Raw genomic sequence first — 23389 nt, 5'->3', positions numbered from 1 at the left:
GCGGGATTCACCAAAGACTGGCTCTTAAAAGATGGATCAGTGGCCAGTTTAATTGGACTGGCTTGCTCCTCTGAATCTCTACCTGTGAGTGTGATTAATAATTGATGGTTGTATTTAGCGATCCTTCAACATATGTAGTTGTGTTATGTCGTGCAACATCTTGGATGACATGGGGGTGAGTAAATTATCAGGATTTTTTTATTCTGAAAGTGGAGTAATCCTTTAAAACGTGTTGCTCTCACGTAATGTTACTCTGTATCATGCAAAATACTTATTTAGTTGTGTGTGTTGTGTTCGCTCCGCGCAGCTCGTAGGTCTCTGACTACACGGCTGACAGCTGTATCTGTTCACTTGCTGTTGTCTAGAAATGTGTTGATGAATAGTTAATGTTTGTCGTTGTTATTACTTTAAGTTTTGATAAAGAACAGAACAATACGTTGGTGTACAAGCTGCAGTGCTTTATCAATACGTTTCTGCGTTGGGTTGACGCATACACTATGGCTGTTTGGGTGTTGTTGTTTACCACCGAGTTGTGGGCTAGAGTAAAGTTGATGGGCGTTCCGTGTTTGGAATTCGCTGCACGCAGTAAAGTTAAACCAATCACAAAAGACTGGGTCATCGGACCAATCACCGCAGATTAGTGTCAGGCAAAGTGGTTTGGACAAATGATTCGTTTTAACGAACCATTTGGGAGTCGTTGAGCAAATAAGGTAAAAAGAAATGCATATTATAAGACAGCAAAAGTGTTTTTTTGACATTGCATGCATGCAGACTTGTTGTTGGGGACTCCCCAAACCAAAATATGAACCTTTTATAATCCATAATAGGGGCACTTTAAGTTTTTAGTTTTTCACTCTGACTGCGGACTCCAACAAAGGTAAGCAGAAAATGTGTCTGTTTATTAGAATATCTAACGGAAGTACACAAAACTTTATAAATGTTCTGTTTAACATTATTATGTTAAAATGCAATATTTTTCATCACTAAATGAATGAAAGCATTTAGAGCATTTAGATAAAGCACATAAAATTTCAGTATTTAAGTGTGAATGTGCATTAACACATTCAACAAACATGTAAAAATATTTAAACAAATTATAAAAAAATAGGAGAAAAAAGTAAGCTTGAATTAATAGATACACATGAAACACAAATAAAATATAAATGAAGTATACACTAAAACTAAATAGAATAAACAGAACATAAACAAAATAAACATAGGCCTACTAATATTCATAAACTCTAAGAACTCATCTGCTTCATTGAGAAATGCGTCGCTCTGAGGTGACAGCTTATCAGAGATCAGTAAAAAGCTGTAATGCAAAGACGACTGAATCAACTGGAGCTGGAGCTCAATGAAGTGAGGTGTAGAGACACTGAGCTGAAGCAGCTTTCAGAAACAAAGGTTCATGTACATTTCTTTCAGGTTACAGAGATCTCCTCAAACACTGAAGATTTTAACAAGCTTTCATAATTAAAGGCAGGGGTTTGTCTGTGTCTGTAGAATTTGTCGTCGGTCTCTCTCCCTGGATCTACAGATGACTTCACTGTCAGTTCTGATCTCTCTTTGGATGCTGTAGTGTAGGGTTCTCCAGAGAGACTATAGAAAATATATAATAAATGAGTTCTGCACCATTCATTAAAAATATGTGTAGAAAAAGTGTGATTGGATGCTGTTATTGGGAGGTGCAGTGGAGCAGCAAATAGGAGTGACATATAAGAGCATCAGCAGGAAGGGCAATAATAATGAGAGTGTGTAATGATCAGCCCTGGAAATTGTACTGCACTCCTTTCTGTTGCTTATTCTGGCACAATGACATAAAGTCCATCCTTCCTGTAGTCAGTGTCTCCAGTAGAATAGGAGTGTATGTGGATCACAGTGCAGGGATTTTGTCCTTCTACAGTGTCACAGACACAATGAAGGAGAAAATTTTGTGAAATATCATGGGACGTTTCTAGTCGGAAACACCGCTTTTTATAATAGTTTAATGATAATTGTTCTAATAATAAAATGTATTATCAAATGAATACAATAATGGCTGTAGTGTAAGAGAGCTGATAATGAACGTTGAAAAATATGATGAAATTTGATGCAACTCTGATGTAGTTCAGATCTCCCAATAAAATAATTGCAATAAATACAGTGGCAAGAATACATTTGTCGACCCTTTGAAAATGGATTTCTGCACTCATCAAAGGGTCCGATCTTATTTTAACTTACAGTTGTACACAAACACAATCTGACTAAACTACGCACAAGAAAGTGAAGATGAATCAAGTTGGATCACCTGGCATTTTAAATGCTTGAAGCATTTTTAAATTGATATTTGCTTCAGTTGTTCCATGTACTATTGAGCTCATCGAGATATGATTTAAAAAAAAAAAAAAAGGTTTTGCATATGTAACGATTACACATACAGAATGATACAGCATGATCATCATTAATGTAATATGTCTTTGCTTGTGTTCATCCTCTAGTCTCTGTACAGGCTTTTTGTTTTCTTGTGTGAAAATGAATCGTGCAAATTTAATTTAATGTAGATCAGGGGTCTCATATTGGAAGCAAAAAGTGACCGATCTTGGAAATCCACGGAACATCCACATACAACTGAACAGTTAAACAAAACACGTTTTAACCAATATGACATATTATTGCGGATTATTATAGCGGAAGGAGAAACCGTGTAGATCACGCCAAAAATATCTGCATACTAAAGCAATGCAGATGTCAGACCTTTTTTTCACGATAGTGTGAACAACACAAACCACGTGGAATCTGATCTTTTTAATTCCGATTTGTGCCACTTCCATATGTGGTATTAAATCAGACGTTTTAACCGCAGTCAAGTCATATCGGAATTCATATGATATTTACGTCACTCTAGATCAACATTTGGAAGGGCAGGCTTTTGGTTTTGCTTGAATATGAACTGTGTGACTTTCATTTTAGTGTAGATCAAGTGACTCAGAAAGCAGAAAGTGTTATTGAAGCAGAAAGTGTCCGACTTCACAACCTCTCCAGAGAGCTATTCTCAACGATTGGCAACGCCGCAAATACCTTCGGATCGACGGATCTATTTTTTTTATAAAAAACCCGGTCGCAGGAATCAAAGTGGCGGAACGCGCTGTTTGTGGTGATTTTCTCCAGGTACAGATGAATTCACATTCACATTTTATAATTTGTTTGATTATTTATTAGAATATTGTACACTAAACACAAAAATGTTTCGTTTGACAGGCTATTAAGTATTAATAGGCTACTTATTAATTTTAAATAATGAACTGCACTTCTGCTGAGATCTCACGTTGCTTTCGCTGTTTGTGTAAAGATTTGTAGAACAGAAGTTCGTTTAATTTTCCTATATTTACATCTCATCAGATATTAAGGATTAAGCTGAACATTCAATAAACGTCAGTCAATCAAGCATTTTTATAGAAGCTTCAATAATTAGAACTTAAACATCCTTGTATGAATTAAAATATTCACATAAAAAGAATAATATAAACATTATTTATCATTAAGTATATTTTAAAGAGGTCAGAGATTAACTCCTCGTTAAATGTTTTCATCTGTTTAATACTTCTTCCCCACAGTCTCTCTCTTGTTTCTTTTCTTTTCTTTTCTTTTCTTTTCTTTTCTTTTCTTTTCTTTTCTTTTCTTTTCTTTTCTTTTCTTTTCTTTTCTTGACGGCTAATACAATCTTTAATTTTGGTTTTGGTTTTTCGCAGTGGTGTAGTCTACGCGATACGCAGGTATACGCCGTATACCCACTAGGAAAGAGCAAGGATTTCCGTATACTCACTTATAAAGATCGCAAGTATACGTAACAACATAACTTTACGTTTATTCATAAATTCACACAGTCTGTGTTACAAAGCACTGACCCTGTGTTTCTGTTCATGACCAGTGCTATTGCGCCATCCTTGCACATTGAATTTAAATCACTGGAATCACAAAGAAGGTGTGAAACGAAAGGAAAACTCAAACTACACTTTTACAGTGCTTTCGTATGCCTGCCCTGAAGCTTCTGCTGCTTTGGGTGACACTGCATTTTGTGCTTAAATTGTGTTAAATTGCTTGCATATTGAAATAGGCAAGGCTTAAAAAACCTGCAAATGATAAACGAGGACGGAGTGTGTCCAGCAGTGTGTTGGACAGATCAGTCAACTGTCCCTTTTCCTCACCTGATCATGATAAAATGTTATCAGAGGTGGGTAAAGTACAAAAACTGTTGTCAAGTGAAAGTGCAAGTACTTATATAAGTACTTGTTCAAGTGAGAGTAAAAGTAATAATCCTAAGTTACTTGAGTAAGAGTAAAAAAAAAAAAGTATCCAATTAAAAATCTACTCAAGTAGCGAGTTACTAGTTACTTTGCATTTTTCATTTCTTACTTTGGGGGAATTTTAACGGCCTTACATCATATAACTCATTAAAGGTTGAAGCTGCAATGTCATGCAGTGGCAATTTGTTATTTATTCTAATGAGGGAATTTGCTAATGCATATTTATCAGACCTCAGTCAATGAGCGTGCACACTGAACAACTCCAGAGTTCTCTACAGTAAGCGTCTCTGATTGGATATTGCATTCATAAGCTCAACAGAAATGTGGGTGATTGGTTATAAGGCTCAACACTGCAGACCATGCTCAAAAACAGATTTGATGCAATGTAATAAAGAAAATACTGTAAATGAATTGCCACTATTAGGCCCACCTGGCCTGTTGAAAGCATTGGCTCGCACTGTGCTGCTGTAAAAGTTATGCTCTGTTTTGTTCTTGTTTTCAGTGACTTTTAATGTCCTAACTTTTGTTTCCTGATTCCTTTGTTCTCTGTCCCTGTTTTATCTTTAGTTGCTATGAGGATTCATTAATTATCTCACAACTGTTTGCCATCAAGTTTATCACAGTGTATTTAAGTTTCTCATGTTGCAGTTCTTTGTCTGGTACTGTGCTTTTGTTGTATTGGATTTGCTCTTTCCATCACTTGTGTATTTATGTTCGCTTTGTTGTTAAAGACTGTTTGTTAGAATTCCTCTACACTGTGTGCTTTATCTACAGCAACACTGTTACAGCTGCATTACAACACATTGGCATTTTTATAGATGGTTTTAACAACAACAACATGAAAAACATCACTGTGCATACATGGTTTTGTGGCCCAAACGTAACTCCCGGTAGACTTCTGCAAAGAACGAATAACAACAGTCCCTCTTGTGTAAATTAGTTAGCTAGTTAAAACTATGTCTTGCCTGGCTGCTAAGCCCCTCTTTGCACAACAGTGATCCATGCTTAACATCTCCCCTCTTCTTTAGAAAACCAAAACATTTTTATTTTTGAGAAGGCATTTTTTCCAGAGGTCAGGTTGTATCTCACAACTACTCATCACCCTAACTTAATGTTTCTAGTCGGCACCATATTACTAGCCACTTGCCACTAGCCAGACCAATAAACAAACAGACCGGACATTAACATCAGGCCATGCTCATGCATCCAATGAAACCATTTATAAGACTACTGGAACATGTGAGCTACTCTACTTTCTTTTCAGATGTCAACCACATTCCAAAACAAACTTTAATTTATTGCTTGTACAAAATCAAAACAAAACAAAACAAAACTTAGTAAAAATGCATCTGGCTGTTTCAAAGCTGATTATTTTTCAACAGTGTTCCTTTGTGTTGGAAAAGATTCATCTTCACAGAAATGCAATAATGCAAATAATGAATAATAGTTACAGTAAGTCACTCCCTACAGAAAACCCCGTTTCTTAGGTATTGTCTCTGTCTGTGCATTGATGCAGTGAAATGGCAGAAGCCAGTATTTCCTGGACTGAGGATCAGTTCAGATGTCCAGTGTGTTTGGATCTGCTGAAGGATCCAGTGACGATTCCCTGTGGACACAGTTATTGTAAGGAATGCATCTCAGGTTGCTGGGATCAGGAGGATTGGAGGGGACTCTACAGCTGCCCTCAGTGCAGGAAAATCTTCATGCCAAGACCAGTTTTATATAAGAATGTGGTGTTTGCTGAAATGGTGGAGAAACTGAATAAGGCGAGGCTTCAAGCTGCTTTTCCTGCAGTTCTTCACACTGGATCTGGAGATGTTCAGTGCGACTCCTGCACTGGGATTAAACAGAAAGCAGTGAAATCGTGTCTGGAGTGTCGAATCTCTTATTGTCAAAATCACCTTGAACACCATGGTAATCTTTTAAGTGGTCAAAAACACACTCTGATGGATGCCACTGGACGACTGTGGGAGATGATCTGCCCTCAACATGATAAACTGCTGGAAATCTACTGCCGTACCGACGAGTGTTGTATCTGTATGCAGTGTTTGGTGGATGAACACAAAAATCATGACACTGTATCAGCTGCAGCAGCGAGGACAGAGAAACAGGTACTTTTCCCAACTGGACTTTAAGAGAACTGTTGTTTCTCTCCTCATTTTTTCTTAATCAAGGAACTAGATGTAATTGTTTGTGTTTTGAGGTGCAGTACTTGATTATTTGCTCTAAAATACAATATAAAGGACTTTAATAATGTATTACAATAACAGTTTTTTTTATAGGAATATAGTTTTATTCAGCATGGATGCAATAAATTGATCAGAAGTGACAGTAAACACATTTATGTCTCTAAATATTTATATTTCAAATACATGCTGTTCTTTGAATTTTATCTTTAGGAAAGAATTCTGAAAAATAAAATGTATCGCAGTTTACAGTAAAATATGAAGCAGCACAACTATTTCAGAAATGTGTTAGAAATATTTAGTACAAGTGACATATTATGTCCCACTTTACAAGATATAAACTAAGTCTCTGATGTCTCTGTATGTGGTGTTTTAGCTCAAAATACTCCACAGATAATTTTTACAGCCTTTTTTTTTAGCTTATTAGGGTATGAGCCAAAATGTTGTGTTTGGAGATGTTGTGTTTGGAGATGTAAGGTGGAGGGAGTTGCGTTTTTTTTTTTTTTTTTTGTATTCGTCATCCTTTCCTATCAAAATGCTTGCTACGGATGTGAAAATGATCCGAAACCTGATCCGAACTTTATTTATGACGGACAAAAGTTTCGGAGGCTGTGTATAAACGTGATTGACACAACGTTAATTCTCCTGGCCCCCTCTTTAAAAGAAGGCAGAGCTTCAAGAGCCAATTTGTTGTGCCAAATTCCACATCATTACTCCCCTTAGTACTTGTAGTAGAAGTTTAAGGTTACGTTTGGGGGAGGGGGTTAGGATTAGGCCATCAGGTAGCGAGGTGGGTAATAATTTGGCAGGGGGGCAAAAATGGGCACAACACCATGTAAAAACAAAAAAAGACAAACACTGAAAATGTCAAAAACCTTATATGTTTGAACCGGAATCGATTTAAAAGTCAGTCATCTGGTTGTACTATGCACATTTATGAATTGCACAATTAAGGAGCATGGCACGAAAAAAAGTAATAACTGGTCTTATGGTGCCATTGCGTGCAATCACGAACTTTATAAGTCCCACTTCGTCAATTTCAAGTGGTCGACTTTACCTTGCTTTTATGTGCAATTTTTACTACCACATTCATTTTTACAATCATTCTGGTAGCATGTGAAGGCAGCATCAGTGAAAGCAGGCAGAGACAATGGTAGCTTTACAAAGTGGCAAGAAGTATTTTCAGAAAGGCAATTTGGAAAAAAAAAATGTGTGATACTTACTTTGTCTGGAGCTGGAATTTGTGCACAAAGCATTGGTATTGATCCCTAAACGTATAGGGCATTTTACCAATATTTTGGCATAATAGGTTGCCTTAACTTATTCAAATATATATTTTTGCAGAGAAATTTTGAGGAAAAACTGATAAAAAGACAGAAGATAATCCAGGAGAGGCAGCTAAATCTGAGAAAAGTTGTGGCATCTCATAAGGTGAGTTTGGAGAAGTTTGAGAAACTCTTCCAGTGCTGGAGCTTCCATTTATTGTCCCACTGAAGCCCACTATGAGGGACCAATACTTGTTAATAAACTGATTTTAATGTCTGTTCTATAACAGAGCTTTGCACAGACAGCAATAGAGGACAGTGAGAGGATCTCTACTGAACTCATCCTCTCCATTGAAAAACAACGCTCTGAGGTGACGCAGCTGATTAAAGATCAGGAAAGAGTTGTAATGAATCGAGTTGAAAGACGACTAAAGCAACTAGAGCTGGAGCTCGATGAAGTGAGGTGTAGAGGTGCTGAGCTAAAGCATCTTACAGAAACACAGGATCATGTTCATTTCCTTCAGGTAACAATGATTTCTCAAACTCTTAGGACTTAAATAAGCTTTCATAATTATAGGGAGTTTGTGTGTGTGTATTTTTTTTCTTTTTTCTTTGTGTATGTAGAGTTTGGCGTCTGTCTCTCTCCCTGGATCTACAGATGACTTCACTGTCAGTTCTGATCTCTCTTTGGATGTTGTAGGGAAATCTGTGTTTCAACTAAGAGATGAACTGGAGCAGTTCTCCAGAGAGACTATAGAAAACATATCTAGAAGAGGTAAATGCTAATTTATTGTCATTAATGATGCATTTAGTTTCTTGATGAGAATTAAACTGCAGATGTGTTTTTGTACTGTAGTGAAAACCGCCCAGGTCATCGGCACTCCTGAATATGAGACCAGAAAGGAGTTTCTACGATGTGAGTAACTGAAAACACACGTCTGTTTTACACTGAATTAATGGCATGATTTTGTTCTATACTATTTGTACGTTCATCATGAATTAGTTGCATGTGTGTGCTGAAAACCTCCATCAGTGACTCCACTTGACAGTATTTGAAAAATACATATTACTATTGAGAAATTCAAAGTGCCCTTTTGATACAGTTCACTCACATTGCACTTTTGTGTAGCTGCATGAATAAATGGCATTTCAGTCCACTAAAATGGGCAGGGCCTTCAGCCCGTGAAAAAGAACCCTGTTACTGGGAAAGCCTCTGCAGTGAAAAGGCGCTAGAGTGCTTGTCCCCTGTGGCCAGACTTAAAAGCAAATTTCACCCTAATTGAGCATACTTCTGTGGTGTTTTGTTGCCTCACAATGAGTGCACACTGAAGCCGTGCTCACAGAGACGGACTGCTCTCACTGTGAAAGCATAAGTCTTGCCTTGCTACAGTAGCAGAAAGCTTTCTTGCAGGTAAGCGAATGAATCCATTTCATTAGCAGCGTCTCATGTCATGGATTGGTCATGGCCCATGGAGGATCCCAACTCACTTTTGCCCAGGAGACCTCCACCACTCCACTAAAGTCATGGCTTACCTCCTACTCAGTCAGCATCCACTGTTCTGCTTCCGTCACCTTCACCTTCATTGACGGCACTGAGGAAACAGGGAATCGGAAGCTTGTCAATGCTATGTGCCACTTCTTGACCAAGTTCTCCAGCTCCCATTTCCTTTTCACAGGTGCTGCTGGACAAGCAGTCCATAGTATACATGGCAGGAAGAATAGGGAAGAATGACTTGGTCAAGAAGCTCTTGAGGGGAAACAGCAGACTGTTTCCAACCTGGGATCTATCCACGGCCCTCAAGGCCCTGCTAGGTTCTCTATTTGAGCCATTACAGTCGGTTGACTGAGGTTACGGACCCTGTTGCTTAAGACCATTATCCTGCTGGCTGGTGAGTGGACGTCTTGCAGGCACTCTAATTGAGCATGCTTTGAGTTTGGGCTTAATGACTGCAAAGTCATCCTCAAGCCAAGACATGACTATGATCTTAAGGTTCTCTCTACTTCTTTCAAAGCACAAGTTATTATGTTTTTAGCTCTTCCTGTTTAGTCTCAGCCTCAGACGTCACACCCACAGAACGTTGTCTAAACGTCTGATGCATATGGCACACTTATCTGGAAACGCACAGTTGGATTGGAAAATTATAAGGATTTCTGGGAGACGTAAGTGTCGTGTTCTTTAATGTTCCGCCTGGAAACAAAGATGCCTTGATGCCAAACTCCCTTAGTGAAGAAGAAAGCTGCTGTGTTTACAACTGTGACAGTGAGAGCTTGTCAGTATCAACTAAACTCTGGATTTTTAAAAGTATGTGAAATATTTTAAACTTCATGGCATAGAATCTTAAAATATGTGCAAGAGTTTTACACACCGGCCTGTTATTGTGCTCACATTTCCATGCCCCTAAACATGATGCCACAAAATGAAACATGATTTGTTGCTTTACCTGTCAGTCAAATGGCCTCTTGGGCGGGTTTTGGCCATTCAAAACAGACAAAGTACCCAGAGCTTCAGTCGTCAGTCTGTAGGTCTGGCTATGCGAAACGTCTTCCTGCTTGAGAGGATGAGAAGGATGTGCTCTCATTCTACCCATTCCAGACTTTTAGAATATAGGAAGAGCACTATAGCCAGTTTTTGCTATCAGAGCAGATCTTTTTGAGGTTCAGAGGAGATGATCCCAGTGGAAAGTAGATGCTATAGCACTGGCTTATGCCTCAGTGGGCTTATAGTCTCCCATTGGAGTGAGGGCCCACTCTACCAGGGGTATGGCCTCCTCCTGGGCATGATCCAGTGAAGTGTCCATTGGTAACTTTGTTAGGTTTTATAACTTGGACATCCCTGCCCTTTAGGCACGTCTTTTATCTGTCTAACCAACATGTGCCCCTGACGATGGTCAGGCTGTTTTTATCCATAGACCCCAGCCTCATTGCCTGGGCATCACTGATTCGGCCCTTATAAAAGCACATACTATTCTTGGCTCCCCCACCATGGACATCATAGGACTGTGCTTGCAGGATGGCTTTTTGTTCTGAGCTATTGAATTTTGTTTCCATAAGCATTAGTGAACACAATGCAAGTGAACTGTATCAAAAAGGGAACACTCCAGTTACTAACATAACCTTGGTTCCCTGAAATAGCAAGCAATGTGTTTTTGGAGAAATACCAAAGCCTTGGAGAGTTTCCTTCGTAAGCGTTAGCAAACACAATGCTCATTCCTATTATCTCAGGAAACTGAGTTTACATTAGTAACCAGAGTGTTTTGTGAGTACAGACATTTAACATTAGTGAGCAAATGTGTGCACCTAAAAAAGGGACTGCAATCATTTTGAACAAATCTGTTTATTTTCAATTAAAATATTTGTTGATGGATGTGAAATATACGTTAACCATATTTGACCCTTAACACAAGTAATGTTATTTAATCATAAGTAACTGTAAAGGGTTTAGCCTTTAGCTTATGGGAAAACTAAATTGCAGAAACACAGTACTATGTTCATAGAAGGTACCAATACAACATTTTCTGGCAAATGCTTAGTTTATATGAAGAGTTCAGATGCAAAACCAGCTAAAAGCCATCTTGGTCAAAAATGAGATAATGATATTGAGTGAATGCTCTCAACACATATGTCCATCAGATACTTTTTCTTCAAACTCGCTAAAATACCAGCCTCAGCCCAATCAGAAGCACCGGTATTTACATACAAACCTATACATCTGAGCCTGATAAAAATGCATTTTTTTAAGAAAGATGTCAAATGGATTTAGCTGGTTTTGCATCTGAACTTTTCATATCTCTTTGCACATCAACATTCAGATTCATACATTTACATTTGTTTTTGATAGCTTTTATTTTGCAAGATGAGGCAATTATCAGGCTTTTTTATCTGAATCATCCATAATCAGAATTGATTGGTTGAAATGGACTGACATTTCATTGATTTTAACAGTCAGAGATACATTAAACTTTCCCCGCATTATCATTATATAGTGACAATAAATCCATTTAAAGTATCATATTAATATGAAAGTTCATGCCTGACTTTGTTTTTATGTCCATTAGATTCCCGTCAGTTGACTCTGGATCTGAACTCAGTGAATTATTTCCTTCATCTGTCTGAGGGAAACACATTGATTACTGTCGCTGACACAAAACAACATTATCCTTACCATCCAGACAGATTTAATCATTGGTGGCAAGCGTTGTGTAGAGAGAGTGTAACTGGACGCTGTTACTGGGAGGTGGGGTGGAGCATCAAACAGCCATCAGGAGTGGATATAGGAGTGACATATAAGAGCATCAGGAGAAAGGGCAAAAATCCTGAGAGTGTAGCTGGGTGTAATGATCAGTCCTGGAGATTGTACTGCACTCCTTTCTGTTGCTCATTCTGGCACAGTAACATAGAGTACGTCCTTCCTGTAAGTCGTATCTCCAGTAGAATAGGAGTGTATGTGGATCACAGAGCAGGCATTTTGTCCTTCTACAGTGTCACAGACAAAATGAGTCTCCTCCACAGAGTCCAGACCACATTCACTCAGCCGCTCTATGCCGTGTTTGGACTAGATAGTAACTCAAAGGTGAAACTGTGTCATCTGGCCAATTAAATTTATAGATTATTTTGTCACATCAAATGACGAATCAGTACAAGTAAGATATCATAGGACATTTCTAACCAGAAATAATGCTGTTAATAATAGATTATTAATAATTATTCTAATAATAAAACTTCTAATCAATGAATATAATAATAGCTGTAGTGTATAAGATAAGATAAGATTTTCTTATAAGAAAGCTGATAATGAATGTCAAAAAATATGTTGAAATTGGTTGCAACTCTGGTGTAGTTTTCAGATCTCCCGATAAAATAATTGTAATAAATACAGTGTCAAAATTAAATTTGTGAACCTTTTGAAAAAATCTCTGCATGATTTCTGCATGGATTACTCATCAAATGTGGTTTGATCTTAATGTAACTTACAGTTGTATACAAACACAATCTGACTACACTAATTTGCCAAAGAAAAATTTCTTGTGGACAATAAAGTGACTAAACTAAACTAAACTAAACTAATAACACACAAGCAATTGCCATGTTTTGCATATGTAACGATTTCACATGCATACAGCGCGATCACCATATATTTAATATAACATTTATTTGGTTGTGTTCATCCTCTGGTCTTGCTCTTTATGTGATTACTTACTAAGATCCACAGATTTATCTCAGAAACATTCTAGAACATCAAACATTTAGAAACATCAAAAATTTATTAAAAATATAACATAATGCATTTGTGACAGATCTGTTTTTCTCATGACAGTGTAAACAGAACAAACCACATGAAATCTGATTTTTTCAATTCCGATTTGTGCCACTTCCATATGTGACCCTGGACCACAAAGCCAATCATAAGTGTCATTTTTTTTTAAACTGAGACTTATATATCATCCGAAAGCTGAATAAAAAAGATTTCCATTTATGTGGTTGTGATACAACTATTTGAAAATCTGGAATCTGAGGTTGCAAAAAAATCTAAATATTGAGAAAATCTTCTTTAAAGTTGTTCATATTAAGTTCTTAGCAATGCATATTACTAATCACAAATTAAGTTTTTATATATTTACGGTAGTAAATTTACAAAATGTCTTCATCAAGCATGATCTTTACTTAATATCCTAATGATTTTGGCATAAAAAAAAATCGATCATTTTGACCTATACAGTGTATTTTTGGCTATTGCTACCCGTGCTGCTTAAAGGGGTCATCGGATGCAAAGTTCACTTTTACATGTTGTTTGAACATTAATGTGTGTTGGCAGTGTATGTACAAATCTACCCTATAATGATAAAACATCCATGCAGTGGTTTTGAATTAATCTGTAAAAAAAATCCCCTTTTTTTCAAATCGAGCCGTTCTCAGATGCCTGTCGGTGCGCTGTCAGAGGCCGCTCCCACGATAGTTGATTGACATGAACGTCTTACCTCAGATCAGCTGTCACAGTCCGACCTCCATTGTTTCAATGCCAGAGCAGGGATGTAAATTAGACAAGAATATCTCAGATTGAGCGATTGGGGTGTTGTGTTGCTGGATGTAATAATGAACATAGTTGTGGGATATTCTGTGCGCAGTTGGGTGGTTGGAACTCAGCTGGCCTAATTCTTTGGTTAGAAAGAACTGCAGCTACTCCAGAGTGAACATGTCCAATCTCTATGTTTATTAAGTTGTGCGGAAGTGTACAAAATGTGGTTTCTGTCAGAGAACAAATAAACGTGATAAATATACATGTAATATTATGCAATGACAAAGGCAAAAAGATAGAACAATACAATCTATATAAACTATATAATTGTCTGAGGCAATAGGAAACAAATCTAAACAAGAGCTTTTTCACCTATAAGCACAGAATACAGCTGTAATAAACAGACCGGGGCTGCTGCCGCATGCTAGCGGTGTCAAATTACACTATGTGTGTGCGCTGTTTTAGCGCTCCCGTGTGCTCGTTATAATAGTCATTAATATGCCGATAAAAGCCCGAATAAGTATTTACATGAACACACATGACAAACAACGCTCTTATTCAAATGAATTAGCATCTTAATTTACAAACAACTGAATTATTCGTCAAATACGTGAGCATTACGGCTACTGTATTGTTACTGACGTAATAATTTTCCTGAGGTAAAATAAACTGAATTACGCTATGACACGCTCTGAAACACATCTACAATGATAAGAAATATTGTTACTTACGGAGTTATTAACGCACAACAATACCACACAAGGGAAAAACACTTTAAAGGAATACACAAGCCAGGGAAGCTTCGTGTTGCTCTTCTATGCTGGATGCTGACGAACACTGAAAACTTTCTGCGCATGCACCAGCCAAGTCCGAACAAGTTCGACTTGCGCATGCGTGAGGCAGGGAATTTTGTACAATAGTGGTCGCCATTTACTCCTGACCAGTGGTGAGCACGTACCTTTTAATAAAGTAATTAGTTATAGTTACTAGTTACTTCTCACAAATAGTAACTGAGTTAGTAACTGAGTTACATCAATATAAAAGTAACTAATTACCAGGCAAAGTAACTATTGCGTTGCTTAAAAAAAAAAAAAAAATCAAATTTAATATAACTATAAAATAAATATAAAACATTGTACACTAATCTACACTATTTTAATGGTGTAGTGAACAGTGTTGGGAATGTTACTTTGAAAAGTAATTAGTTATAGTTACTAGTTACTTCTCACAAACAGTAACTGAGTTAGTAACAGAGTTACATCATTATAAAAGTAACCAATTACCAGGGAAAGTAACTATTGTGTTGCTTATTAAATAACTTGGATGACCCCAATATTAAATATGTTAAATGAATGAAATTTTAATGAAATTAATTACATTTTTAGTTTACTCACCAGACTAATATTAAATATCTGATATAATATTATAATGATAATTAGCATTCAACTTTAGCCATTAGAACTTTAGTAATTAGAATAACCATGTATGAATGCATGTTTGTCATGTTGACTGAACTTAGGACTGGTGGTGATATTGTTTGTAATTTAGTGTTTCTATGAACGTCTTGTTACTACCACGAATTCTACTATTAATAACAATATTAAACACACTAAGGTTTAATGAGCTGCTGGGTTCATGAATATTAATCATGTTGTCTGCGTTCGCTCTAACTGATTTGCTGTAATCAAAACAGGGACGATAATAGGTGAGCGCCAGCCAATGAGATTGCTGTTTGCACATTAGTTCCGCCTTCTACCGGAGAAACCAGCAGTTCTTAAAAGCTGAAATATTCCAAAGCAGCTCCGTTGTTTTGAGAGGAAAATACAACAAAGAATATTGTTTACACGTAGCGCGTCAGTTCTGCATGGTATAAGACTCTGTCGCTCTGTATCTTTCTTTGGGTGTGTGAGACAAAGTGACGGTTAGTCGTGTGCCTTCACACTAGAGTTTACAGCTCGTCAAATACAGGTACGCTGCGCATCCATTCAGATGAACTGAAAAATAAAATTATAATAATGTTATAATAAATGATAGTAACGCCGTATTTTATTGGCAGCAATGGTACCGGCGTTGTAACGTAGGAAACAGTAATTCGTTTGATTACTCATTACTGAAAAAATAACGCCGTTAGTAACACCGTTTATTTATAACGCCGTTATTCCCATTACTGCTCCTGACATGTGAGCGACTGAAGATGCAGTGGATTACCTTGGATGGAATGCACCTACATATATCCGTCTATGTTCGCGCGAATCATTCGTGATCCAGCTTCACTTACAGCAGACATGAGTATAAGGTTTTTTTTTTTAATCTTTGCGATCGCCTTTCCTAATAATGTGCTAGTTAGCAAGTTTAGCAGCTAAACGCGGCTAAAGTAAACCAAAGTATATTATAGACTTTTCATTAAGACCCTAAAGAATCATATCAGCTTGTGGAAAATGGGCATCCGATGACCCATTAAAGACTGGTTTTGTGATCCAAGGTAACATAAGTGGTACTAAATCTGCTACAGGTCAGATGTTTTGGAATGCGACCGCAGTCTAAATGGTCATAATCGGAATTCATGTGACCTTTACGTCACTCCCCAGCTGCGATTTCAACGTCAAAACACCGGTATAAAACACATGAAAATAATCTTAAACTTTAGTTTGCAGTATTTGTGCTTGGGTGTATTGATAAAAACCTGTAGAACTGGCAGCAATGGCTTTACAATCAACAGATAGACTAACACATGCTAAAAACGGTAAAACAGCAGTTTTATTTTGGAAACATGCTGTATAAAACAGATGAAAATAATCTCAACCTTTAGCTTGCAGTGTTTGTGCTTGGATGTATGAACAATCCAAATACAATATTTAAAGACTCAAAGTTTTTGTACAATAACATGTATATTTTGCACTGCACTTGCAAGAGAAACCCTTGTACTTTTTGGAACGAAAAAAAAATATTTTATTTTGGTGGAAAACTACAGTTTTGTCCTAACTAGCCACGACGGCGACACAAACGGTTTCTATTTGTGCAAAGTCTCGGCTGGAACAACAACATACTACAACAACTATAACTATGACAGTTATAATCTCCGGTACTGATTATGTGCTTAATTCAATGCTAATGTGATTGTCTAATGTGAGTTTGAATATTTTGCATGTCATTTATAGCCATACTGAAAGCAACAAGAGATAGTTTACCTCAGATCTTGAAAATACATTTTAGCAAACATATGTTAAAATTGCAAACCAACAGTGTTTTGCATGACAAAGATAGTCAGTCACTCAATATTTAGATTTTACCAATGTTGCACTAAAGGAGTTATCACAAACTGACTGTTTAGAAGTGTTGCCTATGTAACCAGTTAAAACTTGAAGTGGCCATGAGGTCTTAAAATGTATGGAAAGAGTCTTAAAAAGGTCTTAAAAAGGTATTACATTTAACTACATGATATTCCATGGAGTCTCACTACCAGTTACAAAAGACACCGTAACAGTCTGTCACCGGCAATTCTAGTGGCATCTTTCTTCAATTAATTTCTTAAAGTATCCTTTTACTATGTTCTGGCCCGCCATCTAGTGGACAAAATTTTTTGGCCCGATGCCAAACTTGCTAACCCCTTCCCTAAGTTCTCGTGAAATTAACAGACACGCGCAAGCAGCGGCCATTGTAAGTCCATAAGACCGCAAGCGCGCATGAAGATGCATTTCATTTTGGACAGGGCCTGGGTATCTGGACAAGACATGTGACTTTCATAGATCAGGTGACTCTCCGGAAAGTGAAACGTGTCAGACTCCACGCCTCTATTTGCTTTCCAGCAACGCTTGAAAATGCCGTAAATACCTTAAGATCGATCGGCAGATCATTTGTCGATCCTTCAACTAAAGAGTGACAATAAAAACACTGTAAACACCAATAGAAACAAAAGTCGAACACACTGATTGTGGAGATTTTCTCTATAAAAGACACAGCAGGCGCTTATTGTGGTTATTTCTGACGAGTTCAGAGTCTGACTGGGGTCGCGTGTAAATTCACAGGTAAGTTTTTAATGTGATGGTATTTTGTTCTTTAGGTTTTTAGGAGTTTCATCGCTGTTTTGTGTGTTTTGTTATCGCGTTCTGAACCCGACAAAACGAAAGTAGGCCTAAACATATACCTGCTTGATTTATAATATAGGAAATATAATTTGTTAGTTTGTTTTCTAAACTTGTCTAAAGTGCCCTTTTCCATCACAAATCATCCTGCTTTCGACGAAACAAACTAATGCACTACAAGTGTAAGCATCAAGTTAAATGGACTTTGTTTTTTTTTTCCTTTGTTTTTTTTTTTTTTTTTTTTTTTTGTTGTTGTTGTTTTTTGTCATTGTTGCACTGTACAGCAGTGCCGGCCCATCCAATAGGCGATACAGGTTGTCAACTGGATTTTTAGGTGTGTTTGATGTGAAGCGGCGCTGCGCAGAAAGATCCGTTTTTAAAATCAAAGTTCCGCAACAACTATAGAGTGCAGACGGCTCTGCATGCTTTCAAATTGCTCTTGCGGTACTTTAATGTCATCCACCGATCGGTGTGTGCAGCGCAACTTAAAGCTGCAGCCACCTTACATAACTAAGGTAACGCGAACCAGTGCTGTACAGTGTGGCATATGTGTCGAACGTATGAAAAAAAAAAAAAAAAAAAATTAGTCTGTGCGTTCAAATTTACCTCCGTAGAACGCGTGCATGGATTTTGCATGTTGTTTGGGTCTGTTTACAAACCTGTTGTCTATTGAGAACATTTTAATGACATGATTTTGCTCCAAATTCATTTAAACAAAAAGTCGAGTGTATAACTTCCTTTTTTTTTGATCTGACGTTTCACATCACAGAATGAGGCAAAATCCTTATTTTATACAGTATTCTATAAAGTGATTGCATTGCATTGCATATTCATATAAAATGCCCGATATGGCTCTCGAAGAACAGAGATAATCCATTTACTCACAATTGTACAAATATGTCTCCGTGTTTCATGAGTTAAAATGTTTCTATCTGAGTTTTATTCAGCTACGCGAAAGGGTAGGGTTGTCAAAAGGTACCGGGTTCGAGGTACCGAGCGCTCACACATAAGCAGAACGGGAGCATTTGAAAGCCGCATGTGTCCGCTGATCCGTCTATATGCAGATTAGGGGTCCATATTATAAATTTCCTGTATGAATTAAACATTCTATTACATGAATTACACATATTAACACCTTATTTTGGGTAACAATATGAATAATAATACTTCTAATTTTTTTCTCCAGTGTAGGAGTGTTTTTCCTCTCTTTCTGTTTTTTTTTTTTTTTTTTTTTTTTTTTTTTTTTTTTTTTTATTGTCAAAGATTTTAAATCATAATTTTATAATAAATTCTTATACCTTTCTAAACATTTATAGTTCAGCCTCCTGTATGTTAACAAGTCATGCTGCAGTTTTCTGTAAAATGTATTGATGATGATTAACAGTAATTATTGTTTTGTTTAATGTTTTTAGTTAGTAATAACAATAATCAGAATTAGTCATATTGATAAAAAAACATTTTGGCCAAATTTTGCAGCCCTACACACAGGCACAACAAACTCAGTGTTCTTTATCATTTTTGGTAAATAAAGTCTGAAAACCTTTCTTTACTCCTTTACGGTTTAGATTTTGGAATTCCCGGGCAGTGTAATGCAATAAAGTTTTTTTTTTTTTCCATGTGATCATCAGTCAATATTTAAAAACAAGCTTAATAGCCTGCATTTTTTTTTTATCATTTATGAATATTAAGGCCTATGTATATTTTAAGATAAAGCAAATGATATATATATATATATATATATATATATAATTTCATTTGCTTTATCTTCAAATTTCTGTGACCGTTTTTTTTTTTTTTTTTTTTTTTTTTCAGTAGTGGGGCCCATTTTCGTTATCTTGCCTAGGGCCCCACAAACCTACAGGCCGGCACTGAAGGAACTCAACTCTGTTGAGCTGCAGTGCATATCATCTCTCTGTCTGTGTATACACTGTATACAGTGAAATGGCAGAATCCAGTATTTCATGGGCTGAGGATCAGTTCAGCTGTCCAGTGTGTTTGGATCTCCTGAAGGATCCAGTGACGATTCCCTGTGGACACAGTTACTGTATGAGCTGCATCTCAGGTTGCTGGGATCAGGAGGATTGTAAGGGAATCTACAGCTGTCCTCAGTGCAGACAGACCTTTAGTCCAAGGCCAGTTTTAGGTAAAAATGTGGTATTTGCTGAAATGGTGGAGAAACTGAAGAAGATGAGACTCCAAGCTTCTCCTCCTGCTACTTCCACTGATGCTCCTGTTTCTCTTCACACTGGATCTGGAGATGTTCAGTGCGACTCCTGTACTGAAATTAAACAGAAAGCAGTGAAATCGTGTCTGGAGTGTCGAATTTCTTACTGCCAAAATCACCTTGAACAGCATGAGAATCTCTTCAGAGCTAAAAAACACAATCTGATGGATGCCACTGAACAACTCCAGGAGATGATCTGCCCTCAACATGACAAAAAGCTGGAAATTTACTGCCGTACTGACCAGCAATGTATCTGTGTGCTGTGTTTGGTGGATAAACACAAAAATCATGACACTGTATCAACTGCAGCAGAAAGGAAAGAGAAACAGGTACTGCTTCATATTAGATCTAATAAGCAACAGAAGAAGAGACTCAAAACTGCAAAAAAAAAAAAAAAAATTCTTATTGATCCCAGACTTTTGAACGGTAGTGCTGAGTTAATCATAGTTGTGCTTTCTGCAGAGACATTTGGAGGAGAAACAGAGAAAATTACAGAAGATAATCAATCAGAAAGAGAAAGATCTTCAGAAGCTGAGAGAGGCTGTGAAAACTCATAAGGTGAGTTTAAGAAGAAGAAAAGTTTGTTTAGGAAGAAGAAAAGTTTAAATTTTGATTTTCCTTCCTGCAGTCTCACTGAAGTCTGTCTGATTGTGATGTGTGTCTATCAGCGCTCTGCACAGACAGCAGTGGAGGACAGTGAGAGGATCTTCACTGAACTCATCCACTCCTTTGAGAAACGTCGCTCTGAGGTGAAGCAGCTGATCAGAGATCAGGAAAGAGCTGCAGTGAGTCGAGCTGAAGAACAACTGGAGAAACTGAAGAAGGAGATCAATGAGCTGAAGAGGAAAGACATTGAACTGGAGCAGCTTTCAAAAAGACTGGATCATGTTTATTTCCTCCAGGTAACAGAGATCTTCTCAATCACTGAGAATTGTAACAAGCTTCTGTGATTACAGGGAGTTTATTTTTGTCTTTGTGTCTGTAGAGTTTGTCGTCTGTTTCTTTCTCTGGATCTACAGATGACTTCACTGTCAGTTCTCATTTGTCTTTTGATGATGTAGTGAAATCAGTCTCTCAACTCAGAGATAATCTGCAGAAGCTCTCCAGAGAGACTATAGAAAACCTAAATGGAAGAGGTAAATTAATTTATCATCAGAAAGGAGTTAAGCACCATTGATTAAAAACATGAACAGCAGGTTAAAATCTTCTGTTTTTTTTTTTTTTTTTTTGTTTTTTTGTGTGTGTGTGTTCATAGTGAAAACTGTCCAGGTCATCCTGGCTCCTGAATGTCAGACCAGAAAGGAGTTCCTACAATGTGAGTTATTATAACACACAAGTCTAAAATCCATTCTAGTGGTTAAGGATATGGTGTAATTCAGTTCAAGACTTTTATTGTGTATTTAATACACAGGCTGCAACAAATAAGTGAAAACACTCATGAATTACATGATGAATTAGTTTATACCAGTTTTGAACCCAGTATTTAGCATAGATTTACTGCAGCCTTAAATGGAATTCTGCTTCATAAGTTGAAATTGATTGAGGTTTTGTTGATAATTTTACTTTTTGGAGAGACACACTAAAAAAAGTCAAAATTTATCATTATCGTTCATTATAAAACATTGTGTATTTTTCTCCATTAGATTCCCTTCTGTTGACTCTGGATCTGAACTCGGTGAATAATTTGCTCCATCTGTCTGAGGGAAACACAGTAATCACTGCCACTAACATACTCCAGCAGTATCCTGATCATCCAGACAGATTTGATTACTGGTGGCAGGCGTTGTGTAAAGAGAGTGTGACTGGACGCTGTTACTGGGAGGTGGAGTGGAGCAGCAGAGAAGGGAGAATAGGAGTAGATATATCAGTGGCATATAAAAGCATCAGGAGGAAGGGACGGACAGCTGAGATTGAAGCTGGACGTAATGATCAGTCCTGGAGATTGTACTGCACTCCTTTCTGTTTCTCATTCTGGCACAATAACATCAAGACCGTCCTTCCTGTAACCTGTGTGTCCAGTAGAATAGGAGTGTATGTGGATCACAGCGCAGGCATTTTGTCCTTCTATAGCATCTCTGACACAATAAGTCTCATCCACAAAGTCCAGACCACATTCACTCAGCCTCTCTATGCCATGTTTGGATTTGATAGTAACTCAACAGTAAAACTGTGTCGCCTGACCAATTAAATGATAAATCAGATAGGCTTATTAAAAAAAAAAAAATCGGAAACACAACTACAATGCACTGTTTGACTAGATAGACAGACAGTGAGACTGTGTTGCATAACCAATTATATCAAACAGGGTCTAAAAATATTTTTTGTTATACAACATTATGAATCAGTACGACTAAGATTTCATAGGAATGCCAGTGAACTTTTAATCATGAAAATATAAAAAAATGTGTGAAGTTTATTGAAATATGATATAACTCCTGTTTGACTGTCAAACTTTTTTAAAATAATTACATTGTAATGAATAATTTTATCAACTCTGGATTTCTGTATTGTTTACTTGAGCAAACTTGGTTTGATCTGAATTTAACTTACAATTGTGAACAAATGCAATGTAATTGAAACTAACAAAACATTGTTATTAAATATATAATCAGCGTTGTAAAGTCCACAGAATTGGGCTACTTTAACACTGTTGCCGTGGGTTGTTTTTCATGTTCAGGGGTTTAAGCGACACGAAAACCTAATATTTATCCCCTGAAATGTGAATTTTATAAGGGGAACTCCTCCAAAAAAATGTGTATTTTACCCCGCCAAACACGATTGGGCAAATTTTGAGTAGCAATTAGGTGGGTTTTGCTGTGAAAACCTGGCAACCCTGTATATAATCATTCACTGTGCAGGCCAGAGAAAATAAGTGAACCTTGAATTTAGTAAGGGTTAGTAGAAGGGTTCACAACTTATTCTTACAAAGCGTTGTCTTGTGCATGTTCATATACACAGTTTTCAATGTAATTTGTTTTGTTCAAAAGAAATTGTACTTGATGTTAACAGAGGTTTTTTTTTTTTTTTTTTTTTTTCCTGATGCTTCAAAAACAACAAACATTAAATGTGTATCATTTGTAATACCTTCAGTTTGCTGACTTGCTATACACTTTTATTACATGGAAAATGTATGTGTTTCATATTACATCTAATGTAGTATCATTTACATGCATACAATTGCATGATCAAATATCAAGTTCTTCATCTCATAGTCTATCATAGTTTGTTATTGGCATGCACACATTCAGCTTAAAAATACAGTTAGTTTTAAATTGCCAAGAAAATATACTGGGGCATCAGCAAAATAGGGGGGAAAAATCGATTCTCCGATACATC

General features: G+C 37.0%; 1 protein-coding gene and 1 pseudogene across 6 annotated transcripts; both read left to right on the top strand.

Moving 5' to 3' along the window:
• On the top strand, positions 1-23083 carry LOC127160330 (E3 ubiquitin/ISG15 ligase TRIM25-like). Of its 6 annotated transcripts, none has more exons than XM_051103009.1 (7): positions 1-84; positions 5800-6394; positions 7814-7900; positions 8025-8258; positions 8359-8509; positions 8591-8650; positions 11790-12587. In XM_051103009.1, exons 2-7 carry the CDS (start codon positions 5804-5806, stop codon positions 12329-12331), a joined length of 1665 nt encoding a protein of 554 aa, XP_050958966.1. In that variant the 5' UTR covers positions 1-84; positions 5800-5803; the 3' UTR covers positions 12332-12587. The 6 variants fall into 6 exon arrangements, with proteins under 6 accessions (XP_050958966.1, XP_050958959.1, XP_050958952.1 ...); XM_051103002.1 differs by lacking the exon at positions 1-84 and adding an exon at positions 2979-3147; XM_051102995.1 differs by lacking the exons at positions 1-84; positions 5800-6394; positions 7814-7900; ... (1 more) ...; positions 8359-8509; positions 11790-12587 and adding exons at positions 19767-20382; positions 20516-20611; positions 20722-20955; ... (1 more) ...; positions 21309-21368; positions 21697-23083 and having other exon boundaries at positions 8600-8650.
• LOC127160364 (tripartite motif-containing protein 16-like) overlaps positions 1-23389 on the top strand; it is a 45599-nt pseudogene that overhangs the window by 13824 nt on the left and 8386 nt on the right.

This window comes from Labeo rohita, chromosome 3 (assembly GCF_022985175.1).
Source record: "Labeo rohita strain BAU-BD-2019 chromosome 3, IGBB_LRoh.1.0, whole genome shotgun sequence".
Classification (NCBI taxonomy): Eukaryota; Metazoa; Chordata; class Actinopteri; order Cypriniformes; family Cyprinidae; genus Labeo; species Labeo rohita.
The sequence above is the reverse complement of the archived record's forward strand: the minus strand, read 5'-3'. Positions and strand labels throughout refer to the sequence as shown.